Below are 21,852 nucleotides of genomic sequence, written 5' to 3' on the forward strand. Positions count from 1 at the left end.
AATAGTTAATATTTTTTTCAGTGCCTATTCAATAATTCACTCAAACTGTACTTACTGGGTACCCACTCTGTGGTCAGGTCCTGTTCTAGATAATGATACAGGAAATAGAGTTAATAAAGCAGACAAAGACCTCTGCCCTTGCTCTGACCATTGTGGCTCAGTTGGCTGGACATTGTGCCATGAAGCACAAGGTCACTAGTTCCATTTCTGGTCGGGGCATGAGCCTGGGTTGCAAGTTCAGTTCCCTGCCAGGGCATGTACAAGAGGTAACTGAGTGATGTTTGTCTCTCACATCAATAGAATTTCTGGATCAATCTCTGTCTCTTGTTATAGCCTTAGTTTTAAAGTCTATTTTATCTTTATAAATATGGCTAACCCAGCTTTCCCCCACCCTCATTTTCATGAAAGATCCTTTTCCATCTGTTTCCTTTCAGCCTGTGTGTAGCCTCAATCTAAAGTGAATCACTTGTAAACAGCACATATAAGGGTTTTGTTTTGTTATCCATCCAACCACCATATGTCTTTTGATGGGAGCATTTAATCTATTTGCATTTAAAGGTTCTTTTGATAGATATGCATTTATTGCCATTTTATTATTCATATTTTTAATCATCTTCTTAGAAAGAAACCCTTTAACATTTCTTATAATACTGATTTGGTGGTGATGAACTCTTTTAGTTTTTTTCTTGTCTGGAAAGCTCTTTTTCTGTCCTCTGATTCTAAATGATAGCCTTGCTGGTCACAGTAGTATTGGTTGTAGGTCCTTGCTTTTATTTATTCTTTTCTTTTTTACATTGATTTGAGAGAGAGAGAGAGAGAGAGAAGAGAGAAGAGAGAGGAAGGAAGGAGAGACAGAGAAAGAAAGAAAGACATCAAGTTGCTGCTCTACTTATTTATCGATTCATTGGTTGCTCCTTGTATGTGCCCTGACCAGGAATCAAACCTGCAACCTTGGTGTACTGGGGCAATGCACTAGCCAACTGAGTGACCTAGCCAGGGAAGATCCTTGCTTTTCATCACTTCAAATATTTCTTGCTAATCCCTTCTGAACTGCAAAATTTCTGTTGAGAAATCAGCTGACCATCTTATGGGAGCTCCTTTGTAGATAACTACTTTTCTCTTGCTGGTTTAAGATTCTCTCTTTGTCTTTTGACATTTTAATTATGATGTGCCTTAATGTGGGCCTCTTTGGGTTCATCTTGTTTGGGATGCTCTGTGCTTTCTGAACTTGTATGTCTTTTTCCTTCACCAAGTTAGGAAAGTTTTCAGTCACTATTTCTTTCAATAGGTTTTTAATCCTTTGCTCTCTCTCTTCTCCTCTTATCCCTATGATGTAGGTGTCATTATGCTTGATGCTGTCCCAAAGACCCCTTAAACTATCCACATTTTAAAAAATTCTTTTTGCTGCTCTGATTGAAGTTTTCTGCTACCTTGTGTTCCAAATCACTGACTTCATCTTCTGCTTCATCTAATGTGATGTTGATTCCTTCTAGTGTATTCTTCATTTCAGTTATTGTATTATTTCTGACTCGCTCTTTTTTATGTTTTCTATATATTTTTTAATCCTGTTGAATTTCTTGCTAAGTTTCTGGCGCATCCTTATCACCATTGTTTTGAAATCTGTATCTGGTTGTTTGCTTGCCTCCATGTCATCTAGTTGTTTTTCTGGATCTTTCTCCTAATCTTTCATTTGGGACGTGTTTCTATGTCTTCACATTTTGACTGCCTCTCTGAGTCTGTTTTTGTGCATTAGCTAGAGCTTCTATGTCTCCTGGTCTTGGCAGAGCTGCCTTTTATGTATTAGGCATCCTGTAGAACCCAGTGGTGCAGCTTCCCCAGTCACTTGAGCTGGGCAGCCTGTGTTCACACTTCTATTGTAGTTGAAACTTGATTGCTGTTGACATGTCAAAGGGAGGGAGTGACCTCCAGGCTGATAAGCTATGAAGACTGACTGTGACTACAGCAGAAGAGCTGCTATGCAGGGACTGATGCCACAGAGCTGGATTTCCTTCAGTGGGACTTGGGTGTCCCCTGAGATCTCCCCTTGAGTGTGTCACTTGTGAAGGTGGTTGGGTGGTGTTCCAGGAATGATCTAAAGCTGGTAAAGGGATGGGCTGGCTTTGGGGCCTCCCAGGAAGGGGGGTCAGCTGCCAACTGTGTCCAGCATGAGCTGCAAAGTGATATGTATGTGGTTGCTACTTGTGCTGGGCATGGAGGTGCCCTGGAGAGGTCACGTTGTAAACTGAGTCTGGCTGACACTACTGCCTGACCTACGGTCATTTAGTAAGAAGTATGGGGCATGCTGAGGCCAGATACTGCTTGTCTATAGTTTGTGAATCTTTGACAGAATTTAGGAAATTCCAAAGCATGAGCCAAGATAGGCCATTTGTTTGGAAAAGCCACTGTAATTGACTTGGGTGGGCCTGAATGTTGGGATATGCAGGATCTCAGCAATTCACCAGGGCAAGGTGGAAGGTATTAGCCTGGTTGATGGAGACTCAGATATGGCTCCCACTTGCTCAGTCTGTAGGAGGAGGGCTCAGCATAGGAACAAAGGCTTCAGCCAGCACTGCTGTCTGACAGAAAGCTGCCCCACCAAATCTGGACCATTCAGTTTCTTCCCATGTGTCCCTAGCAACTTTCCAGCTGGTGGCCAAGCTCTAGAGCTCAGAGTAAGTCCATCAGCAAGTAAGTCTGTCCTTGGGCCCTTTAAGAGGAACATTTCTTAAAGCCCTTTGACTCCAGAGCACTGTCTAATTCAGTCACAGACCCCATTGGTTTTCTCATCCAGAAGTCATGGGGACTTCTTTTCTTGGCACTGGAACCCTAAGCTGGGGGGGCCTGGTGTGTGCCTGAGACTCTTCACTCCTTAGAAGGGACCTCTGCTGCCAATATATGCTTCCCAATTTTTAACTACCACACATAAGTATGGGTCCAGCCTGTTCTGCTTCTCTGCTCCTTTTACCAGTCTCAAAGTTGTTTCTGTATATCCATAGTTATAGGACTACTGCCTGGCTAGATTTCAGGCAGTTCTCAATAATGTTTGTCTGTAATTCAGTTGTAATTTTGATGTGGTTGTGGGAGGATGCCAGTATCACATTAACCTACTCTATCATCTTTATCATAACTCAAATTCTCTGCATTTTTAGCTCATATCACAGTAGTTAAGAGCATGAATCTGAGAGCCAGACTGCTGGAGCTTGAAACCAAGTTCTGCATCTTAACTAGTTATGTGATTTTCAGCAGGTTACCCTCTCTAAACCTAAGTTTCTTCATCTGTAAAGCATAGAAAATAATGGTTCCCACATTGTTGTCAGGATTAAATGAGATAATATAGGTAAAACTTAGAACAGAATGATAGGGACCTGAGGCTTAATGGAGGAAGTTATGGGCTTCTGGGTTCCCATTGGAGCTTTGAAACCAAGCTCAGGTTAGTGAAGAATCCATTTATTACATTCTGGGAACAAACAGAATATCCATGTCAAATTGAGAGGTCATTTTTCAGAGGGAAGACACATACTGGTGGAAATAGGAGTCACACTTGAATCAGACAGGCCTGGGTACTAACTGAAGCTCTACTCTTATGGTAACCGGCCAAGTTACTTAACCATCTGAGACTTTTCTTCCATGAAAACTGGGGATAATGATACCTACCTTTTATAGACCTTATAAAGTTTAAATATAACATATCAAAAGGCTGACACAGTGCCTAGTATGTATATATGTGCTCAGTAACTAGCTCTTCACTTCATAAGTCAGTATATCATCTGTGTACATAGAATGTTAACTGGCCCACTCCTCATTTAGTATTTAAAAATGAGCATTTCCTCTGCACTGACAACAAGTAATAATATTGGATTCCATTATCCCTTGAATGAGATGAGATATTCATCCCCTCTTGATAGGACATTCACTTTGAGTGGTGTTTTCCTGAAGGGCTTTGGGAGCCGGGGCTTTCACAGACTGCTATAGAAAATTTTCTGGCCAGCTATTGCCACACCTCAAGGGTCCTGCTGTATCTTGCTGTGACTTTTTCCAAAACTTTGGCAGAAAATGTAGGGTACAGCATTCTAACCCAGCAAAGCAAGTCTGGGGCAATGAACAAGCTTATATAAATCTTTTTGGATATGTGGTTCTGGCATGGTGGATTGAGCCAACACAAAATACAGAAATACAAATATAGAAATACCAGATAAAATATTCTAAGAAAAAAACCCTCAAACACATAGCCGAACTTGGCTGGAAGAAAGGCCACATGAGTGAGCTTCAAAGAGGATTCTCCAACCCTGAGATGCCTACAGACTTGCCAACACCTGACCAGAGCCCTGTGAGAGACCCTGGGCTAGAAACCCAGCTAAGCAGCACCCAAATTCCTGACCCACAGGAACTGTGAGAAAATAAATGGTTTTGTTTTGCTTTAAGCTATTAGTTTAGGGTGACTTGGTATCCAACAATAAGTAATAAAAGGACAGTAATTACTCAAAATCAGTATATGAAGCTTCTGAAATATCTTTGAGAGCTACAACCAGAAAAAGCTAACCATGTCCAAAAATGGTTTGTTTCTTCTTAGAGACAGTGAGAATAACACACAGGTGTTTTCCTTTTAGTTTTGGTCACCCAGAAGTTCAGAGCCAAATTTAATAGCTTAATTGTAATAATTATGCAAGATCTTATGGCTTTTTAAATGTGTGTTCTTACCCTTGGTCTTTTATTCTGACTTGCTTGGTTCATCATCCTGATGTTTTAGTTAATTTTATATTTTTCAATATTACATGAATTATGTTAAGCCATCTCAATTCAGTTTACAGAGAAGCGAAGCATTTAGAAATACTGTTAAAAAATAGTTATGTTCACACCTGTTGAACAGGAGGTGCCTAGAGGTGGTGTTGGGGAAGATCAGGTAATGCAAGCTTGGCTCAATAATGGGCATTTGGCCAGGATTATTTTGGATTATGTCAAAAAATAATCAAGCGATGATGAAAAAAAGAAAAAAGGATGGTAATTGACCACGACTGCCACGCCATCCCGCCGTACCCATCTTCTCCTGGAGCCCCGCCCTTCCCTTTCTTTGGCCCCTCCTCTTTCTTAAGCCCCTACTCGCTGGGGCGCTCCACTGCCTCTGTCCCCGCCTGCCGCGTGCCCCTCCCCAGCATCGCACGCTCTGCTCCTCCCTCGGCTCTGGCGCGCGCCCTACCGTCTCGCCGGGCTCCCTCCTTTCGGGGCGGTTGGGCCGCGCGCCTGTGGGGGCGGGGCCTGGAGAAGTCGGTAGAGCCAATGGGGCGAGGCGGCGGTGGCGGCGGCTGCGGAGGCGGTGGCGGTAGCGGCGGCAGCGGTGGTGGCGGCTGGGTCGGGCCCCGTCGGGCGGCGGCTGCTGAGGTGGAGGCAGAGGGAGGCGGCGGCAGCGGCGAAGGAGGTGGCGGCGGCGGCGGCGGAGGAGGAGGGGGGAAGATGGCGGCGCCCGTCCTGCTGAGAGTGTCGGTGCCGCGGTGGGAGCGGGTGGCCCGGTATGCAGTGTGCGCTGCTGGGATCCTGCTTTCCATCTACGCCTACCACGTGGAGCGGGAGAAGGAGCGGGACCCCGAGCACCGGGCCCTCTGCGACCTGGGGCCCTGGGTGAAGTGCTCTGCTGCCCTTGCCTCCAGGTATCCTGGCTCCAGGGAGCGGGCCAGAACGGCCGGTGGGGTGAGGGCGGAGGATGGGAGTAGGGAACGCCCGGCAGGAGCTCAGGCCTGGGGGTCGGTGGGGCCCGGGCGACAGAGGGACCCACAGCGCTTCGAGCCTGGCCGGTGGTGGTGGGAAGGGGCGAGGATGGGGGGCAGTGGCCAGGGACTCCAACCCAGGGGTACCCCAAGACCAGGCCTACGGGGCGTTGGTGGCGGGCCGCGAGACCGGCGAGGAGGGATGAGGTGGCAGAGTGTAGCCAGGAGGCCAGAGTGGACTGGGGAGCGGTTGGGCAAGCTGGGGCCGCACTGGGAAAAAGCGAGAGGGGTTCATAGAGGGTGGGTCCCGGCAGGCTTGACAGATTCCTGGTTCTTGCCTGGGGAGGCGGGTCAGGGTGTTAGGACCCTGCTCCTGGGAGTCGGGAGGTCACAGCCTACCCATGGTCAGGGATCGCTGCAGTCCAAGGCTGTACGACCGGCATGGGCTCGGGTTGTATTTCCTTCTGACTTCCCAGTGCTAGGACAGGTGTTTCCGTGGTCAGGCCTCTTTGTACTCTATAGCGCTAATGAGAATTTGCAGACTTCTTGACACAGTGACATTTACGGGCAAACACGAATTTGACCCTACTCTGGAAGAAGATGCCAGCACTTAACATATCTGATTTCTTGGGTTCCCCCTCGAATATTTCATTGTGTCTAGGGCGGGGAAATGGTTTGAGTTTGGGTCTAGTTTAAGCTTAAATTTGAGTAAACTATGAGTAGGTCATGTGCAGTGATATTTTGGGAATTGGGATGACTTTTAAACGTTTGACACTATAATGTAATCAACAGAGAAAATTAAAGGTTCATTGCTTAACTGTAGGTATTGGTTTATTTTGCTGATCGTAGGTTTTTAAAAATGCTGTAGTTGATTTATCTGTTACATTTTATTTTCTGCAATAGATTTACCTGGGGAGGTTACTTTAAAAAGAGGAATTTACATCTTAAAAGTGACTTTCTTAATTTAGGAGGGCTCATTTTAAAAGCGAATGTGAAAGAAATTATTTCATAGTTGATAGGTTACAATTGTAATAGAGACCTACTATGCTTAATATTTTGAATTTGTTAACAGTTACTCACATTTGAACAGTTTCTTCCCCTCCTGTAAATTGCTAGGTAGACAGTATTGTACAAACTTACTAGTTTTATTTTGACCTACATATTGGTGATTACATGAACAAGCTAGCATTGGGGTTTTTGTCTTATAACTATTCATAAGCTTCATCTATTTAAGGATGGCTTGAGCCTGATTTATAGACTAATATTCTTTTGGAAGTAGGTAGGATAAATATCATTAAAAGCTTTTATTTTGTTAAAGTGAAAAAGACTTTAAATATCTTTTTATTTGACTTACGTATTAATTGCCATTTAGCAGTAGTATTAAAAATGTGACTCTTTTAGGAAAAGAAAGTTTGAGTTGAGGTGTGAGTGAATAGAGTTGAAGATAAAGGATGAGAAAAATTAACCAATGAAGAGAAATCCCAAGGAAAGTCCTCTACGAGAATACAGCATTAACTCATGTGGTTTGCTGAAACTCACTTCTCATTTCTCAATCCTTAAGTTTCCTAATTCAGATAGAATGGAGATTGATGAGAGAATCATAAAAGTGAGAGAGAGTGAGAGAGAATGTGTGTAAAATCCTCTAGTATTTGGGGAAGCATCACTGTCTAAGGAAATAGTTCCCAGTGTTTTGGATTTCAAAAGAATTATGTCCCCCCCGCCCCCAATTTGGGACACTGTGATAGAGTTGCCAGTTTTTTGCCCTGCCTGGTATAACCAGTAAAAACAGCAACAGTAACCCACAGCACTATTTACTGTCACCACCATTTCATTGTGAAAAGGGATATTTAAACTGATTTTGAAACAACATGTTGTCAGAATAGAAGTCCTTTAAATGGAATCATTTAGCTATATTAAAAAGTTTACTTTTTTATAATTTGACTTCATTTTTATATAAATTAGTAAAAACTGTGGCAAACCTGCACCAGCCTGCCAGCCAACATTTAGTAACCCTGATGGGCTCCTAGTTCAGTCACTTGTTAGACTGTGGTCTTAAGCTAGTCATTTATCATCTTGGAGCCTCAATTGTTTTATATGTTAGATGGGAGTAGTATTAAAATGTACTTACCAGATGAATGATAGGACTAATGGTGATACATAGTATCAATACCTGGATTCAGTTGTACCTGTTAATCATCAATTAGAGGTATTTTTTTGTAATGTCTGATGAATACCTTTAAGTAGTGTAACTTCTTAAGTATAGTCACTTACATATTTTAAATGTGAATTGTTTTAGTGTTTATTGCTCACTCTGTGGCGGAGTATAAAGATATTTAAAACTATTTTAAAAGTGTGGCAAAAGAAACAAAATAATGTAGAGAGTATTTTTTTTTTTAAATTTTCTTATTCTAGAGAGAAGAAGGTAGGGAGAAAGAGAGGGAGAGAAATATCAATGGGTGGTTGCCTCTCACATGCCCCCTATTGGGGACTTGACCCTGCAACCCAGGTATGTGCCCAGACTGGGAATCGAACTGGCAACCTATCACTTTGGGGACGATGTCCAACCAACTGAGCCATGCTGGTCAGTGCTGTGCAGAATATTCTTTAAAAAAAATATTCATTTATTTTTAGAGAAAGGGGACAGGAAGAGGAAAGAGTGGGAGAGAAACATCAATGTGTGCTTGCCTTTCATGTGTCCCCCACTGGGGACCTGGCCTGCTACCCAGGCATGTGCCCTGACTGGGAATTGAACCACGATCCTCTGGTTGGTTCACAGGCCCACACTCAATCCACTGAGCCACACCAGCCAGGGCCAGAATATTCTTTATAGGTATTTACTGTAAGTTACATTAGACCCCTTCTAAGAAAGGTTTCTGTGTAAATATAGTACAAATGATCTTGAAAGATTAATACGCTTGACAATTCTGCAGTTCTTAAAACTAAAAATAGTGTTTGAAAACCCTTGAGTCCTCAAAAGATGGCCTTTGCAGAATGTTGAACTAGTACCTCTCACCCATCTTTAAAAAAAAAACTAGTACCATATAAATAATTTAAAATGTTTTAATTACAGTTGACATATTAAATATGTTAATTTCAGATGTATAACATAGTTCTTAGACATTTATATAACTTACAAAGTGATTATTCTGATAAGCCTTGTACCCATCTGACACCACATATAGTTATTATAATATTACTGACTATATTCCCTATACTTTACGTCCCTGTGACTGGTTTTGTAGCTGGAAATTTGTACTTTTAATCATTTTCCCTTTTTCACTCATCTCAAACCCCTTCCCCTCTGGCAACCATCAGTTTGTTTTCTGTATCTGTGAATCTGTTTCTGTTCTTGTTCATTTATTTTGTTTTTTAGATTTTACATATAAGTGAAATCATATGGTACTTTCCTTTCTCAATCTGATTTATTTTACTTAGCATAATCCCCTCTAGGTCCATCCATGTTGCAGATGGCAAGATTTCATTCTTTTTTATGGTTGAATAATATTCCATTGTATATAGTGTGTATCACATCTTTATCCATTTGTTTCTCAACGGACACTGGGGTTACTTTCTTATCTTGGCTGTTTTAAGTAATGCTGCAGTAATCATAGGGGATGCACACATCATTTTTTATTAGTGTATTGGATTTCTTCAGATAAATACCCAGAAGTAGAATTTCTGGGATCATATGGTAGTTCTATTTTTAAATTTTTTGAGGAACTTTCATACTGCTTTCCACAGTGGCTATACCAGTTTACAGTTCCACCAACAGTATATGAGGGTTTCCTTTTCTCTATGTCCTCCCCATTACTTACTTGATGTTTGTTGATTTATTAACAGTAGCTATTCTGACAGGTGTGAGGTGGTATCTCATTGTGGTTTTAATCTGCATTTCTGTGATGATTAGTGTTGTTGAGCATCTTTTCACATGTCTATTGGCCCTCTGTATGTTTTCTTTAGGAATTGTCTATTTAGGTCCTCTGTCCATTTTTAAATTGGATCATTTATTTTTGGGGGTGTTATGTTGTTTGAGTTGTTTATATTAACCCCCTTATCAGATGTATCATTGGTGAATTTCTTCTTTTCAGTGGGTTGTCTTTTCATTTTGTCGATGGCTTCCTTTGCTTGTGCATAAACCCATTAGTTTGACATAGTCCCATTTGTTTATTTATTTTTTTAATATTTTATTTATTTATCTTTAGAGAGGAAGGAAAGGAGAGGAGAGAAGTATCAATGTATGGTTGCCTCTTGTGGGTCCCCTGTTAGGAACAGGCCCGCAACCCAGGCATGTGCCCTGACTGGGAATCGAACCGCGATTGTGTGGTTCGCAGGCCCGTGCTCAATCCACTGAGCCACACCAGCCAGGGCCACGTTTATTTTTTTTCTTTCGTTTCCCATGACTGAGGAGACATATTCACAAGAATATTACTAAGAATGATGTCTAAGTTTTCTAGTAGTTGGTTTTGGCTAAATGAATTGGACAAATAAAATGTAGATTCTTATGTTATCGTTGTTTCTTGGCATTGAAATTTTAGAAGCAATATGAACTCAAAGAATTCAAGAGGAATAGATCGATATCACAGAGAGGTAAATATGGTCTGCTATGACTTAGAGATAACTGTTAATAATTATATAATGCTTACTGTGTTCTAAATGCTTTGCATATATTATTTAATTTTCATAGTGGTCCTGTGAGGCACTTAAAAAGAAGATTTTGTTTATTTCCAGAGGAAGGGGAAGGGAGGGAAAAAGAGGGAGAGAAGCATAGCTGTGCAAGAGAAACATCAATTTTGCACACCCCCAACTGGGGACCCAGCCTGCAACCTAGGCATGTGCCTTGACCAAGAATTAAACTAGTGAATTTTGGATTAGCAGGATGATGTTCAATCCACTGAGCTACACCTGTCAGGGCCTCTGAGGCACTTTTATCACTGTTTTACTGGTGAGGAAACTGAGTTACACAGAATATAAATGAAACTTGATTTAGATAATGTAGTAGCAGAGGCCTGATTCAAACCCAGGCAGTCTGGCTCAAGAGTCGAAGCTCTTTACCACTGCTTTAAATTCTATTTAGATCTAATATTGATATAGTAATACCCATATCAGCCAAATGTTTTAAAGTATGCAAACATTGGTGCCAATTTTTTTATACCTGTATGCCAAAATGCCTGTTTTATATTGTAGCTTTTGCATGCCCAGAGCAATTTTATGTATGTATGTATGTTTTTGAAACCAAAGTTTTTTTCTTTAAAGATTTTATTTATTTTCAGAGGCGGGGGGAAGGGAGGGAGGCAGAGGGAAACATCCTTGTGTGAGGTTGCCTCTCACAGGTTGCCAGCCAGCGATCTGGCCCACAACTCAGGCGTGTGCCCTGACTGGGAATCAAACCTGTGACCTTTTAGTTCCCAGGCCAGTGTTCAATCCACTGAATCACACCAGCCAGGGCAGAGCAATTTTTAAAGCAAGGACATTATTACAAAGGCATGGTGTTCTAGAAGTAAGTTCCGGGAATGCTTACCTTCTAGGTCTAAACTTAGGAAGATATGGCATTTGTAACACACCTAGTTAGAGAACATATAGGCAGTGGGGTGGGTTATCAGGGAGATTTAACAGAATAGCCAAGGGAAGAAAGATAAAGTGGATTTAGGCATAGGGAGTGGAGCAGGGAGGGAAAAATGCATTAGTCCGAGTCTGCACTAGGGTGGGGTAGCCCTTTTTCTGAGAGGTTGAGTCATGAAGACCTGCTGCACAGAGACAGGAGAGTTGGGCCTGGGCTATGGTGCTGGCTAAATCACTATGCTGAAGGAGGAATTTAAGAGGAATTCATTTCCTTGAGTCAGAAGAACTCAAAGGAACAACATGAGGAAAAGCGTGAGGGCAAGCCGAAAATAGTGGCCATGTGAGGGAATATCAGTGTAATCCAGACTCATGTGGGTTGGGAAAGGACTGGAATCTATAGCTTGCCCAGAAAAGTGCAGAACCAGGCATTCTTATAAGCCATGTGTTCTTGCAAACACAGGTAAGCACTGGGACTTGGGTTTCTTTTCTGTAGAGTATTTTGTACTAGAGTGCAGTAGACCTGTACTAGGTTATCAGTTGTTTAAATTTGTTTCCCAGAACCCTAGTTCTGTGTCAGTACAGCAGCAATTTCATAAGCATTTGATTCACGTTTTAACATTTTAAACTTTAAAACACTATAAACATTTATATAAGCTCAAGTGCATATCATGCAAAATTTTAACACTTTAGAGACTATGGATGGATTTGTATTGCTAGGCTATCTCAAAGGAGTTAATACTAGGTGCAAAAAAAAGCACCCAGCATCAAAAGTTTACATAATAAACGATTGCTTATATAATATCAAAATAACAAAATTGTATGATAGATAACAGAGCAGAGTAATGGTCACCAGGAATTAGGAGTTGGGGAAGAGGTGGTATGGTAATGGAGATAGTATGAGGGAAGGGAACCTTGTGGGGAGGGAACAGTTCTGTGTCTCAGTTGTGGTTTCTCAAAGCGACAGATGTGATAAAATTTTGTAGAACTACACACATAAACACATAAGTGCATGTAAAACTGGTGAAATCTGAGTGAACTCTGGATTGTACAGGGTCAGTTGTCTGCTTGTGTTATTTTTGTACTAGACTTATGCAAGATGTTACCATTGGGGAAGGTGAGGTGAAGGGTGCTTGGGACTTTACTGTGATTTATCATTACTTTAGGAAAAAAGTAAAGAGGCAAAAAAAAGCAGTGTTTTTAGAATATTGGAGGGAAATTAAGCAAAAGTAAAAAATTATCCATAACATCTGTAACTCGGGATAACAGTCCTTGTTGTAGAATTTCTTGCTTCCTTTGTGCATATACTTGAATTTTAAACAACTCTATTGATTAGAAAGATTGTAGCTTTATATTGGTATTTTAAAAATTTAGGCCAGTGCTTGTTTGCCAATGTAAAATCATATAAGCAAATTCATTGCTATAGAACTCTCATTACATTATGCAATATGTATAATATCCTGATGTCCTGGTTAGTATGTCATGGTTAGTATATATTTTTTGGTTTTTTAAAAAAGATTTTATTTATTTGCTTTTAGAGAGTTTGTAAGGGAGGGAGAAAGAGAGGGAGAGAAGCATCAATGTGATTAAGGTACATCACTCTGTTGCCTCTCACACACCGTGATCTGGGACCTGGCCCATAGCCCAGGCAGGTGCCCTGACCAGGAATTGAACCAGCAACCTTTGGTTCACAGGCCACTGCTCAATCCACTGAGCCACACCATCAGCCAGGGCTATATTTTTTTCCCCCAAAATATTTGTGATTATCAAGTATTCTCATTCCTTAATGTTAGGTATTTGACTTAGAATTGTTCTACTTTATTATACTCGCATAGGTTTAGTAAAATTATTAGATAGCATTAATGCACTATTTAAAGCAAAAAAACCTTTTTTTGCAAACTATTAATATCTGTGAATCAGGTTTTTTTGACGTACAATTAAAAAAAAACTAACATGAATGCTTCAATCATCCATGATTTAAAGTTTGTGTTCATCAGAAGCACTTCATTGTAAATGTTATAGATTCGAGCTTTTAAAATACACTGATAAAATACTGCTTTAATCTGTTTCTCACATTAAAGATTCACATAAAATTTCATTTTGAAAAATGTTCTTTCTATAAAAAATATTTTAAGTCGTATTATGATCTGTAAAGTTTCTTTTGTTGTTAACAAAAGAGGCATTTCATGGATGCTGTTATTGCTGTTGTCTGATTATTGACCTTTAACAAAACAATCATTGTATTAGAGAAGTAAATAGTGGAAGATCTATGACAAATCTAAATTAAAGTGCGGTATTCTTTACATTGTGTTTTAAGAGTTTTATTTATTTCCTCCTGTGCATTGTGCTTAGTTAAGATCAGACTCTAGAGCAAGAATACCTGGGTTGAAATCTTGGGTCTGTAACTTGATCTCTCTTATCTCAGTTTCCTCCATGGTATGAGGAAAATAATAGTGTCTAGCCCTGACTGGTGTAGCTCTGTGGATTGGGCGCATCCTGCAAACAGAAAGGTTGTGGTTGATTCCCATTCAGGGCACATGTCTTGAGATGCGGGCCAGGTCCCTGGTTGGGGGTGTGCAAGGGACAACTGATTGATGTTTCTCTGGAGCATTGAGGTTTCTCTCCCTGTCTTTGTCCCTTCCTTCCCCTCCCTCTAAAAATAAGTAGACAAATCTTTTTTTTAAAAGTTAAAAAAAATAATAACGTCTAACTCAGGATTCCTGTGAATATCTCTTTTTTCCTCATTTAACTCGTCACAAGTGTTTTCTCATGTCATAATTCCACTGTTAATATTAGAAAATGCCAAGTGTTCCGTATTATTGCCACTAGTGGACATTTTTATTTTTTAGACCTTTATTAGATTTGATATATGCAAATATCATGTCATTGTTTTGTTTTTCATTTTTCTCCCAAGAATGAGCAAGGTTTTATGGTTTTCACATTTTTAACTGTTTGCATTTCTTCTCTTGAGTCTTGACTGTATATATCTTAGAATTTTTTATATTGACATAGACAAATGCTTTATATAGTTAAAGGATATGAGTATCTTACTATATTTGTGGATATTTTTGCCCTTTTAGTTTTATTAATTTTTATAGTATGTAGGTGTTTTTTAAAGACATTGTATTATTTCAAAAATTATCTTTTATTTATTTTATTTTTGCCATTTATTAACTTTTATTCTAAGTCTGATTTATTTATTTATTTTTATCTTTTTTCTTTTTAATATATTTTCTTGATTATGCCATTACAGTTGTCCCATTCCCCCCTTCATTCCCCTCCACACCCATCCCCCACTATTCCCCCCCTTTAGTTTATGTCCATGTGTCACAAGTTCTTTAGATTCTATATTTCCCACACTGCTCTTGCCTTCCCCCTGTCTATTTTCTTCCTACCATCTATGCTACTTATTCTCTGTACCTTCTCCCCCCTTCTCCTCCTCCCACTCCCCTGTTGCTAATCCTCCATGTAATATCCATTTCTATGGTTCTGCTCCTGATCTAGCTGTCCTCTTGGTTTGCTTTTGTTTTAGGTGTGGTCATTAATAACTGTGAGTTTGTTGTCCTTTCACTCACTGTTCATAGTTTTTATCTTCTTTTTCTTAGATAAGTCCCTTTAACATTTCATATAATAAGGGCTTGGTGATGATGAACTCCTTGAATTTGACCTTACCTGAGAAGCACTTTATCTATCCTTCCATTCTAAATAAAAGCTTTGCTGGATAGAGCAATCTTGGCTGTAGGTCTTTGGATTTCATGACTTGGAATACTTCTTTCCAGCCCCTTCTTGCCTGTAAGGTCTCTTTTGAGAAATCAGCTGACAGTCTGATGGGAACTCCTTTGTAGATGACTGTCCCCTTACCTCTTGCTCCTTCTAGGATTCTCTCCTTCATTTTCATCTTGGCTAATGTAATTAGGATGTGCCTTGGTGTGTTCCTCCTTGAGTCCAACTTCTTTGGGACTCTCTGAGCTTTCTGGATTTCCTGGAAGTCTGTTTCCTTTGCCAGATTGGGGAAGTTCTCCTTTATTATTTGTTCAAATAAGTTTTCTACTTGTTGCTCTTCCTCTGCCCCTTCTGGTCCCCCTATAATTCGGATGTTGGAACGTTTAAAGATGTTCTGGAAGTTCCTAAGCCTCTCCTCATTTGTTTGAATTCTTGTTTCTTCATATTTTTCTATTTGGTCATTTTTTTCTTCCTCCTGGTCTACTCCCTTGATTTGAGCCCCAGTTTCCTTTCCATCACTACTGGTTTCCTGTGTATTTCCCTTCATTTCAATTAGTTTAGCCTTCATATGTTCCTCTAATTTGTGACTAAAATCAACCAGTTCTGTGAGCATCCTTATCACCAGTGTTTTGAACTGTGCATCTGAGAGGCTGGCCATTTCTTGGTCGCTTAGAGTTATCGGCTCTGGGGCTTTGAATTCTTCTTGAGCCATCTTTTGGACTGTTCGTGCCTGTTACATATCAGGATCAGAGCTCTAAGTATTCACCAGAGCAGGGCAACTCAGTTGCTGGGTTGTGATGCTGTCCGTGGGGGTGGGGTCAGAGAGGAGTAATGACATTTGTTCTGTTCTCTCTCAGATTTTGGTTCCCTCTGTGGCTCCCCACAAGTAAATTTGGCCCTTCTGGTGCTGGTTCCTGGGTGTGTGGGCTTGTCCACCCTCCAGGGCCCTGTGAGTCTCTCCAACAGACTGGGAGCTTCTCCTGGCACCTTGACCCTGAAAGTTTCTCCAATTGGTGCTTTCAGGCTTTAATTCCCGGTGCTGGGGGCCTAGCCTGTGCATTCTGTCTCACTGCTTGCTCCTTCCCGTTTTATCTGCACACAAATGTGTGACCGCAGTCAGCGAGCCACCTTGTGCCCCCACTGGGTCTGCCCGCTGCCACCCCACACCTGGGATCTGCCAACTGCTGTCTGTGCACCTCAGTCAGTCCGGCCAGTTTTTCCTTCGTGACCCTCTCGGGCAGCTGCTGACTCTGCCCCTCTTACTGGTCTGGCTGAATGGTTCATTGTTGTTGGACTTCTGTACAGTTCATTTTTCTGTGTTTTGGTTGCATTTTTGTTACTAAAACTTTGTTGTCTTAAACTTGGTTGTGCGAGGAGGCACAGTGTTTCCACCTACACCTGTATCTTGGCCAGAAGTCTGTTTTTAACCTTTGGTCTGTTAATTATGATATGTCTTGGTGTGGGCCTCTTTGGGTTCATCTTGTTTGGGACTCTGCGCTTCCTGTATTTATATGACTGTTTCCTTCACCAAGTTAGGAAAGTCTTCTGTTACTATTTTTTCAAATAGGTTTTCAATTTCTTGCTCTCTCTTCTCCTTCCAGCACCCCCATGATGCGAATGTTGGTATGCTTGAAGTTGTTGCAGAGGCCCCTTATGCTGTCTTGATTTTTTAAAATTCTTTTTTCTTCTTCTTGCTCTGATGGGTGTTTTTTGCTTTCTTATACTCCAAATTGCTGATTTGATTCTCAGCTTCATTCACTCTACTGTTGTTTCCCTGTAAATTTTTCATTTCCATTAGTGTATCCTTCATTTCTTACTGGTTCTTTTTTATGTTTTCCATGTCCATTTTTATGCTGTTGAAGTTTCTTTGTGAGTCCTCTGCTTTTCCCTTAAGTTCACTGAACATCCTTATAACCAGTGTTTTGAATTTTTCATCTGATAGATTGCTTGTCTCTATTTTGTTTAGTTCTTTTTCTGGAGTTTTAGTCTGTTCTTTCATTTGGGCTGTTTTATTGTCTCCTCATTTTGTTAGCCACACTGTGTTTCTTTTTGCAATTTGTTAGGTAGAGTTGCTGTGACTTCCTGTCTTTGTAGAGTGGTCTCATCTAGTAGTTGTCCTGTAGGGTCTAGTGGCACAACTTCCCTTATCACCCAAGCCGGGTACTTGATGTGCCCTTTGTGTGGCCTGGGTATACCCTTCTATTGTAGTCGAGCCTTGAATGCTGTTGGCAGGTCAATGGGAGGGATTTACTCAGGCCAGTAAGCTGCAAGGACTGGCTGTGACCACTGATCACTAACCTCCCACCACTATGGTGTATCTGCTTTGCAGGGGCCCACTCCACTGAGCAGGACTTATTTTAGCAGGGGTCTGGTGCTCACTGGGTCCATCCCTTGAGTGTGTTGTTTATGGAGGTAGTTGGGTTGTGGTGCTCCGACATGGTCTGTAGTTGTCCACTGGGTGTACATGCTTTGTGGCTTCCTGTGAGGTGCATTCTAAGGTCAGCCACCATCTGTGTTCTGTCCGGGGCCACCTGGCACCAGCTACAAAGCCATCTGCAGATGGCTGCTACTTGTGCTGGGCTTGGAGTTGCCCAAGGGAGGCCAAGTTGTGAACTGAGGCTGGCTGCTCTTAGTGCTGGACTTGGGGCTACTTATCAAGAGGTATGGGACATGCTGAGTCCAGATTGTTTGTTTGAGAGGATTTAGGAACATCTGAATCGTGAGCCAAGACAAGCCATTCATATAGAAACGGCTTGGATGGGTCCAAAAGTTGGGTGGGGTGGAGCCTCAGATAATCACCAGAGGATGGCAAGCAATGTGAGCCAGGCTGATGGAGTCTCAAATATGGTGCCTGCCTGCCAGCTCTATATTGGGAGGGCTCAGCAAAGGAACAGTGGCAGAGGCCACTTTTTTCTGCGAGAAAGCTGTTCTCCAGCTCTTGCCACGATTCCAGATACTTCAAGCTCTTCCTTATTTGCCTCTGGTGCCTTTCAAGCTGCTGCCCCTATGTTGGAGGTCAGAGGGAATGAGTCTGAGTAAGTCTGTGAATAGGTTCTTTAAGAGGCACTGCTTGCAAGTCCGGCAGTTTCTGTCTCTATCTCAGGCTCATTCCCCCCTGGTTTTTATAGCCAGAAGTTAGGGACACTTATCTTGCTGGCACTGAAACATGGGTTAGGGGGTGCCTGTTGTTGGGCTGGGACTCCTCCCCATTTTTATCCACCACAGGTGAGTGTGGGACCAGCCCATCCTCTTATGGGTCTCCACCCCTCTTACCAGTCTCCATGTGGTTTCTTCTTTAATTCTGTAGGTGTAGGACTTCCATTCAGCTCGATTTCTGGTGGTTCTGAGTAATGGTTGTTCTGTCGCTTAGCTGTAATTTTGATGTGCTTATGTGAGGAGGTAAGCTGTGTTTACCTCGGCTGCCAACTTAGCTTTTCCCTGTAGGTATTTTAAGTATAAATTGGTTGTTTTCTAATATGTGCCCTGACTGGGAATCAAACCTGCAACCTGGGTATGTGCCCTGACTGGGAATTGGACTTATTACCTTTCAGTCTACAGGATGATGCTCCAACTAAGTGAATCATGCCAGCTAGGGCTCAAGTTTTTTTTAAACTGATATATTTCATTTGCAATTAGTTTTCATATTTAGCTCTTTTAATTTGTGTGGAAATTACTTCATCATCTGGTGTGAGGTAGGGATCTTACCTTTTTCTTAAAAATATATTTTATTGATTATACCATTATAGTTGTTCTATTCCCCCCCTTCAATCCCCTCCACCTGCACCCTCCCTCCCCCACCATTCTCCCCCCCTTAGTTTATAACCATGTGTCTCAAGCTCTTTGGATTCTATATTTCCCCCACTATTCTCGCCCTCCCCCCTATCTATTTTCTACCTACCATCTATGCTATTTTCTGTGCCTTCTCCCCCCTTCTCCCCCTCCCACCCCCCTGTTTCTAACCCTCCATGTGTTCTTCATTTCTATGGTTGCACTCCTGATCTAGCTGTCCTCTTGGTTTGCTTTTGTTTTAGGTGTGGTTGTTAATAACTGTGTGTTTGCTGTCCTTTCACTGTTAATATTTTTCATCTTCTTTTTCTTATATAAGTCCCTTTAGCATTTCATATAATAAGGGCTTGGTGCTGATGAACTCCTTGAACTTGACCTTATCTGAGAAGCACTTTATCTGTCCTTCCATTCTAAATGAAAGTTTTGCTGGATAAAGCAATCTTGGCTGTAGGTCTTTGGATTTCATGACTTGGAATACTTCTTTCCAGCCCCTTCTTGCCTGTAAGGTCTCTTTTGAGAAATCCGCTGACAGTCTGATGGGTACTCCTTTGTAGGTGACTGTCCCCTTATCCCTTGCTGCTTCTAGGATTCTCTCCTTCATTTTGGTCTTGGCTAATGTAATTATGATGTGCCTTGGTGTGTTCCTTCTTGGGTCCAACTTCTTTGGGACTCTCTGAGCTTCCTGGATTTCCTGGAAGTCTATTTCCTTTGCCAGACTGGGGAAGTTCTCCTTTATTATTTGTTCAAATATGTTTTCCACTCGTGGCTGTTTCTTTCCCCCTTCTGGTACCCCTATAATTCGGATGTTGGAACGTTTAAAGATGTCCTGGAGGTTCCTAAGCCTCTCCTCATTTTTTTGAATTCTCATTTCTTCATTCCTTTCTGGTGGGATGTTTTGTTCTTCCTTCTGGTCCATTCCATTGATTTGAGTCCCCGTTTCCTTTCCATCACTATTGGTTTCCTGTGCATCTCCCTTCATTTCAATTAGTTTAGCCTCCATATGTTCCTCTAATTTGTCACTATAATCTACCAATTCTGTGAGCATCCTGATAAATAGTGTCCTGAATTGTGCTTCTGAGAGGCTGGCAATTTCTCGGTCGCTTAGAGTTATTGGCTCTGGGACTTTGAGTTCTTCTTGCGCCATCTTTCGGGTTGTTGGTGCCTGTTCCATAGCAGGATCAGAGCCCTAAAGTGTTCACTAGAATAGGGCAACTAAGTCGCTGGGTTCTGACGTTGTATGTGCGGGCGGGGTCAAAGAGGGACAATGGCTCTCACTGGTATTGCAGGGCAACTAAGTCGCTGGGTTGTGATGCTGTATGTGGGGGCGGGGTCAAAGACGGACTCTGGTGTCCCATCTGCTGCCTGCCACCCCGGCCCTCACCCGTGCCGCAGTTGCTGCCGTCACCCGGCCCACGTGTTTCGTCCCACTGCACGCAAGTGTGCCACCGCCATCAGCCCTTGCCCCCTGGGGCCTGCGTGGTCTGTCTCACTGTGCGTGAATATGCGCCCGAGGTCTTCCCTGCACCCCAACTGGTTCCCGTCTGCCTGCGCGCCTGGGTCGGGGGCCCTGTCCTGCCCGACCCTGCTCGCTGCTGGCTCCGCCCCTCTTACCGTCCCCGTGGAACGGTTAGATGTAGTCGGACTTCCGTATAATTCAATTTTCTGTCCTTTGGTTGTGTCTTTGTTTCTCCAAACCTTTGTTGTATTCAAACTTGGTTGTGGGAGAAGGCACAGTGTTTCCACCTATGCCTCCATCTTGGCGGAAGTCCGGGATCTTACCTTTTTTAAATCAATAGGTTTTTGGCTATTTTCATTTATTGACTTGTCCATATTTGAAATGCCATAAGCATTTCCTTATATACCTAGGGCATCTTTTTGGATTCTCTGTTCTGTTCCACTGATAATGTTTGTTTCTATACCATTCCATTACCACAGTTTTCTTCTCCCCTGTGGCTTTATACGTTAAGTTTGATATATGATAGGACAAATATCCCCATTTTCAAAATTTTGCTGGCTATTTTCATGCATTTACTGTTTCAGATAAATTTTAAAATTTATTTTAATGAGCTCTAAAAATATCCCCTGAGTTTTTGAGTAAAATGGTACTGACTTTATTGGTGAATTTCGGAAGCAGTTGGTCTTTACTCAGATCTTCCCATTAAGGAACAAAAATATTGAATCTCTGTATTTATTTTGGAGTTGTTTATCTGATACTGTTTAACCTAGATGGCCATTGTGGTTTTGTTTTGTATGTGATTTATATAGTACTAGAAATCAAGAAATTTTATGATGGTATTGCAGTTGGGAATCCAAGGAATATTAAAATTCTCTTCAGTCAACAGCTGCTATTTTCAATTCTCTAGGGTCCCTGAGGGAGAGATTTGTATTAAATATTTGTACTGACAAAATGAAAAACTCAAATACTTTGCATTTTATTCTTAACTAGGACTTGGATACCTAACTCTTAAGACAAAAGGCTATAATGAGCCCAGTTGTTCATGTGGAAATGCTCTTTTTAAAATCTAGTTAGGTTTAATTTGTTTCTAACTGAAACAGTGTGAGATGGACCACTTACACCTCCCCATTTCTCAAACACAGCTAGACCTTTGCCTTGTGATGTGACCAAAGCCTGCTTTACTTCATTCCTATCAGTGCTCAGAGGGCCATGTAATCAGAGAGAACCCATTTGTCTTGGCTGACTGCTGATCTGGCCTTGGCCACGTGCCTTAGGCCTTTGCTGCCCAAGTAGGAGGTTTGGCTCCGGCTCTCACTTGGACATGAAAAAGCCCTCTCTGAAAGGATTCTCATACCACTTATGTCACAGGGAAAAAGAAAAATCAGCCCATACCTTTGTGTTGATCTTTTAATGGTGATTCTACACTGTAGCACACACGCCTAATTAGGACTCTCACGTCTGTCCTCTTCCATCTCAGTGAGAGTCAGGGAGAAAAAAAGAATGAGGGGCTTTTATGTCTTGCTTCTTAAGATAACTAAAACTTTTCAGCCATTCTCAGAAGCATTCTCACTTGGGTTGTTGCTTCTCGCAAATCAACCAGAAAGAGGTGGAGTAAAAACTGGCTTGCTGAGT

General features: G+C 41.7%; 1 protein-coding gene across 1 annotated transcript in view; it reads left to right on the top strand.

Annotated features, from left to right (window-relative positions):
* Window positions 1-5,344: 5,344 nt before the first annotated feature.
* Window positions 5,345-21,852, top strand: part of VKORC1L1 (vitamin K epoxide reductase complex subunit 1L1) — a 78,106-nt gene continuing 61,598 nt past the window's right edge. Inside the window, exon 1 of the mRNA XM_037030678.1 lies at window positions 5,345-5,642. Coding sequence (XP_036886573.1) covers window positions 5,449-5,642 — 194 coding nt within the window. The 5' untranslated portion in view covers window positions 5,345-5,448. The remainder of the gene's footprint in view (window positions 5,643-21,852) is intronic.

The sequence above is a fragment of the Sturnira hondurensis genome, unplaced genomic scaffold, assembly GCF_014824575.4.
Source record: "Sturnira hondurensis isolate 20B ecotype Veracruz unplaced genomic scaffold, ASM1482457v3 Scaffold0020793, whole genome shotgun sequence".
Taxonomy (NCBI): Eukaryota; Metazoa; Chordata; class Mammalia; order Chiroptera; family Phyllostomidae; genus Sturnira; species Sturnira hondurensis.